We start from the raw sequence: 6,437 nt of genomic DNA, 5'->3' as shown, positions 1-6,437 counted from the left end.
GGGGGCAGTGTTGCGTCAGCGAGTCACATGACCACCGTGACGCCACGTTTCTAGAACTATCCTGTACTTTGGCGAATGCTCTAGTAATTACTAGATATAGGGTAGGCTGGTATATAAAAGAGGGGAACGTAATATGTGGATAGACAGTGAGTAATTGAACTGCAGTCAGAAGTATTATTGACGTTCGTTGTTATAGCGTTTGTTTAGCGCAATTGTTGAAGTTGAGTGTATCGGTAAAGTTATATTCGGAAAGAATAAACCGGTTTTTATTAAGAAAGAACTTGTGTCGCTTAAGTTTCGTCGGAACGAAGTTACGGAAAATCAATTAACAAACGGAGACGTAACAATGGTAAAAATAATGTATTTCTGAGGAAAGAAAGGATCGCGTTGTCACTGCCGGTGTTCATACAGTTCCCAAACTAATATATATTAATATTATTATTAGGCCTTACTTCGACTTTTTGATCTAAATAATCTAAAGTTAAGTTATTAACTATACTTATCAATAAATTCTTATATAAACTGTAAGCTAATTATGAGAAGCAACACAAGTAACTCCTAAACAAGTTATAGCAATTTTTCTAGTGAAAGGCGAATGTAGAATATTCACGTGAGGCAGCAAATGCAACGCGAAAGTAGGTTAACAGTGTTCAAATTCAATAACAAATGCATCCAGTTATACTGTTCAAATAGTTTAATATTGCCTTCGGAATCTTAAGTATATAATATTAGCAAAATCAACATGCTTACTGCAAAGGTAAATGAATTTGAATTTAAGTATAAAACTTTGAATTAGTGTTATACAGAAAATGTATCGTATTTTTCCTTGCTAGTTTTGGCGTTACAAACACAGATTATTTAGTCTACAACTAGAACATAGAAATAAGCAATAATATTACTGTTAGGCTTAGCGGTAGTCTAACCCTAGACTGAGCTCGAGAGACTAATGCATTTGTGCTTTTTAATTTTATCGGGCTACTTTCTTCAAATCCAGTGCCTATTTAATTAATGGAGTAATACACCCTCTCACAGTGTACATTAATTATGGTGGCCAATTATGACAAATTTTGCAATAAATGCAGGCGGAAAAAAAGATACTTATAATATGTTATATTCTATCTTGTACAGGGAGAAGGTGTAAATTATATATATATATATATATATATAAAATCAGGTTTGACAGCTGAAGACAAATTATATATTTTTTTACAATGGTTAATTTTTTTAAAGATGGCCTGAGACTAAGTATCTGATAAGAAGGTTTTCACATAAAAATCGTCTATAATTCAAAAACATTTTATAGACGATAAAATTAAATGAATCGAAATGTGGGTGGAATATTAAAAGTTGAAAGTCACAGTAAAACCATTACATTTCCAGAGGTACCTTTATTTGCACATAAAGATCGTCTTTAATTCAAAAAACATTTTATAGACGATAAAATAAAGGTACCTCTGGAAATGTAATGGTTTTACTGTGACTTTCAATTTTTAATATTCCACCCACATTTCGATCCATTTAAAACATTTGAAATTATTTATAGTCTTGTATTACAGTAGGTGTATGTTGTGAAAGGGCTTGTCACTCCACCAGTCATTGGCATTGGAAGATATTTAGCTGGATATAGAGTAAGAACATTAGACTGAGAAGTGGTCCTAAAGGTCAAATTATGAGACTAGCCTAGCACCTTCCTAGAAAAATAACTTTGTCTTTCATAAATTCATGAAGGGCATTCAGAGGCATCACTAGGTGCTTAAAAGATTTAGGGCTCAAGCCCATAGGTGTGAGAATTTTTGGTGTTTCAGTATGATATTGATCGTGGTTTCCTATTCCAATTTTTAACAACACCAACTGGGGATTCGAGGCACTGTCAAACAGAATTTGGTTTGGGCCCTGTGTGCCAGCACCTAGTGATGCCTCTGAGAAAATACAAAGAGTGATTTTTGCATTATGTAATTACAATAAGTTGTAGATAGTCCCAAGAAATCTAGTTTTTTGATCACTAATATAAAGGTCCCAGACTTCTCAGAAAATTGTTACATTCATTGTAGACATATGTGTTAAATGATTTGGAAATGTAAGATTTCAGTGTTTTTAATAGTTAAATAACCAGTTCAAAAGTTCATATACTGTATATTATTAGTTGATATTATGGCCTATAAATACTCTTTCAAAATGAAGCTGTTGCTATTTAAATCAGATAACCTCTATTTATTTTTTTACAGATGTTTGTAAGAAACTGTTACTTGCTACGAAGTGTTCACAGAGCTAGCATGTTTACCATGCAGCACAGGAAAAGTTCGTCTTATGAACCTGAATATTTAGAGGTAAGAACAATATTAGGAGCTTGTAGGTTCACTTCTAGAAATACTTTTAAAAACATCTTTTCTGCACCTTTTAGTGTTTCAGATTTCTAAGCTATATTGTAACTCACTGATGCTATCAGAATTACCCAGGAATAATGAAAAACAAAAATGCAACTTGGCTATACAGTTGATTGAAAACCTAATTCAAATTTATTGTAAATGTATGAAATCACTGAGATGCTTACAGATACTTTGAATGAATTTTCTGTTTTAGCTTTTAAAGCCCTCGGTGCCACTGTATGAGGTTCTCAATGTCCAGGTGAAGGGCCATGACTTTGCTGTCCTGGAGCAGTTTGCTAAGTATGTACACAACATAGCTTTGAAAATGGATATTGAAGTTGAAGACAGGTGAGTAAGGTACAAGAAAAACCCCAAGGGTTATAGTTTAAAAATTTTAATATCAAACTATGAAATTGCATTATATATATATAATTTAATGTCTCACATACATTTTTGTATTTTACACTATGTTGTTAATAACTTACAGTAAATGAAAAATGCTTTATTGTATTGTTTTGTCCATTTTTACTGCATATCCAGTAAATAGAATTTTTCAGGTTCTTTGACGTGTTTTTGATGAAACTGTTAGCTGTTACTGAAATGTAAAAGGAATGGAACTGCAAGTTGATTATGTAGCTGGATTTAAAACTATGCTTCTTGAGTTTCTCTAATAAACAATAACAGGAATTGTTATGGTGTTCATATCTTTTATTGAATTCCGTTTTAACACCTATACAACATTGCTCTACTTTGTTGAATTTCTGTAATAAACAATTAGGGGAAAATTCATTCCTTGCATACAGAATATTATTTGGTTCTGGTATTATGTATTTGAATGTGCAAAGTTTATAAAATGTAAATGCGGTACTGTGTGTATTTAAAGCAGTTAAGTGACCTGCCCAGACTGCTCTGTAAGATGTTAGCTACATTGAGTTCTGAATGAATCTTATGGCTGTGTGGGCATCTCAATGACTGTGAGGTTGTTGTTTTATTGTTAAACTTAAGTGGATTAAATCTATTCCACAACACCCAAACACCTGTTGTGATAAAAATGACAAACTGATTGACTTGTATAGTAAAAGACACCAGATATAGCAAAGCTTTCAAAACCTGGATATTGGAGACAAATATTAAAACTTAGCAGTGTGATGTTAGCAATACTGTAAGTGTCTATAAACAAATGAAGAAATTCATTTACATAGTCTTAACACATAAACATTGCTGTCTGAGAGACTTGAGATGGGGCTCTGAGGGATGACAGATCCATTGCCGTTGGTACTATCTATAAGCACTACTACTTTATTCATGTAGTAATGTTATCCGTACTTCCTTACTCCTAGTTTCACTAGTTGAATTGCATCCTCTTTTAACACATGTACAGCACTGATCTACTTCTTGAGTTCCTATGATAAACAATAACAGGAATTGCATCCTGTTTTAACACATGCAGCATTGACCTACTTGAGTTTCTATGATAAACAATAACAGGAATTGCATCCTGTTTTAACACACAAACTCAAGAAATGGAGCAATGCTGTATAAACAGGATGCAATTCCTGTTATTGTTTATCATAGATGAATACATGTGGAGAGTTTATAGTGGTAACTTGTAACATACCTGAACATTCCTTTCATAAATATTAAGATGATAATTGTTTTCTACAACTGTGCTTTCAGGTTTGAAAGTGGTAACATGCAGAGACTGTGGGGGGGTTGCCCAGCTGAAAAAAAATATTGCTTTACACAAGAAAACAACTTCCTGTTACTGTATACTATGGAAATTCAAAAAGTAAATCAATGCTTTATGTGTGTTGAAACAGGATGCAATTCCTGTTATTGTTTATCATAGAAACTCAAGAAATGGAGCAATGCTGTATGTGTGTTGAAACAGGATGCAATTCCTGTTATTGTTTATCATAGAAACTCAAGAAATGGAGCAATGCTGTATGCGTGTTAAAACAGGATGCAATTCCTGTTATTGTTTATCATAGAAACTCAAGAAATGGAGCAATGCTGTATGTGTGTTGATTGCATTAGGATAGAGTTATAGTATATGTAAAATTATTTCTTTGTTGTTTAATTGGGAAAACATATACAGTGATTATAACTACTATTTGTAGCAGTTGATAATCAAAACATTGTATTACAGGTAGGTCTGTTAAGTAATAGCTACTTTTTTTTACATCCTGATCCAGGTGTTAGTTTTTAACATTTGTTGACTTATAGAGAGTAGTTTCATGTGTGGTCCAAGTGTGTTTATATGTAATATTAAAATGCATGTATTCATATATTATTCCAGGTGTCAGGACTTTCAGCAACTTTAGCTCCAACCTTCCTGGAAGTGATTCAAAAGTCACTACCAGAGGGAGTGAATCTTTGTGTTCAGTTTCACAAACAGGAGTTTGATGAAATGCGCTACATTCCTGATTTACAACTGGAAGACTTTAAACGGCAACTAGATGAGATAAGAAATCCAAAAATCCAGGCAGGAAAAAAGAAATGATTGTATAAATAAAACTGTGTAACTATTTGACTTTGTAGATATTATTTAGGATACAAATCAATTTATTTAAGAAAACTTTTTTCTGTAATGTGTAATAAAGCTCAACATGTGCAAGAATGATCTGGGAAGAGTTTTCCTGGTAATGTTTGTGACAAATTATGTCTGGTATTTTAATAGAAACAATTGGTCAAGAGTATTAATTCAACCCAAGATAATATCTATTGTTTAAGTAAATGAAGAAATGGTCAAGAAATTACTTAGATTTATTAATGATATTGAGGTCTTTGGTGTTGCTAGCTGTGAAGAGGATGCTGGTGTTTTTAAAAAAAAAGGATTCAGATCATTTGGTGAATTGGGCAAATAGAGGGCAGGTGAATTTTAATTATAATAAATGCAAAATAATGCATTTGGGTTATCATAATATGAATTATGAATATAATTTTTATGGGAATAAACCTAACAGTGTTGTGGAAAGAAAGGATTTTGGTATTCTGTTAATTGGCTTCTTAAATCATCCAAGCAATGTGCTGTTGCTAGTGCTATGGCAAATGGGATTTTAGGTTGTATCTAGAAAAATATTGAATACAAGTCTAAAAACGAAGTTATTATTTCATTGTATAGGTCACTGACTAGGCCATGTTTGGAGTATTATGTTTATTATTATTATTATGTAGAGTATTGAAATAATGTAAATGTGTTCAGGGGAGGGATACCTCGGATGGAAAGATTTCATATGAGGACATGTTAAGATCTCTGAAGTTGTTTTCTCTTAAAAAAAGGAAAATTAGAGGTGATCTGATTGAAGTGCTTAATGCCATTAAGGGAATTTATAGTGGTGATGTATCATCTTTTTTTCATGCTTCATTGTGAGAATAGTAGGACTCAGGGACACAAATATGAATTATGGTTAGATAGAAGTCATCTTTAGCTAAGATGGTGTTATTCTTCTAACAGGATAATTGTTCTTTGGAATGGGTTGCCTACGGATGTGGTGGATGTATTTAATTTAAAAACATTTAAGGTAGGGTAGATAAATATTTGAATCATAAGGGCTGGCTTTTAGCTGTTTTTTTCTAACATTTAGTTTAGTGGAAGAGATAGTCTTTGTGGACAATAGGTTCCATATTGTCCTTCAATTTTATTTTTTATTAATTTTCTTTTAAAAATCTTTTTCAAATAGAACAAAGTTAATAAGAAGACTTTTCTATTTCAGTTTGTACCTGTTTTTTCTCTCCTTCCCAGATCCCCTATAGATCCCTTATTTGAATGGATTAGTGAAAACAGACTGTTTATTTTTCTTGATAAAAATTTCTGTTGCACTCCAAAACGTGAACCTTTTTAGTGCCAAGACTAAAGTATATGCATGTTGTAAAATAGAATAAAAAACACTTTGAGAACATGAACAACATGGTATCAGTGACCACCAGGTTAGTAGTTTATGTAGACCTGTACATGATGATTTTGTAGCATCAGATTTCCAGTTTCTGTAGGCTAAAAGATGAGGTTTTCAGTATCTTTAGACTTCTTGAATCCTGATGACTGTACCAACCTTGTTACCTCTGTGCTGG

General features: G+C 32.5%; 1 protein-coding gene across 2 annotated transcripts; it reads left to right on the top strand.

The window, feature by feature from the left end:
* Window positions 1-378: 378 nt before the first annotated feature.
* On the top strand, window positions 379-4,989 carry LOC106475790. 2 transcript variants are annotated; one of them, XM_022379825.1, is made up of 4 exons: window positions 379-757; window positions 2,226-2,327; window positions 2,581-2,714; window positions 4,666-4,989. In XM_022379825.1, exons 1-4 carry the CDS (start codon window positions 743-745, stop codon window positions 4,688-4,690), a joined length of 276 nt encoding a protein of 91 aa, XP_022235533.1. In that variant the 5' UTR covers window positions 379-742; the 3' UTR covers window positions 4,691-4,989. The 2 variants fall into 2 exon arrangements, with proteins under 2 accessions (XP_022235533.1, XP_022235534.1); XM_022379826.1 differs by lacking the exon at window positions 379-757 and adding an exon at window positions 1,505-1,628.
* Window positions 4,990-6,437: the final 1,448 nt, after the last annotated feature.

The sequence above is a fragment of the Limulus polyphemus genome, unplaced genomic scaffold (assembly GCF_000517525.1).
Source record: "Limulus polyphemus unplaced genomic scaffold, Limulus_polyphemus-2.1.2 Scaffold9175, whole genome shotgun sequence".
In the NCBI taxonomy this organism is placed as follows: Eukaryota; Metazoa; Arthropoda; class Merostomata; order Xiphosura; family Limulidae; genus Limulus; species Limulus polyphemus.
This window is presented reverse-complemented; position numbering and strand designations above follow the sequence as displayed.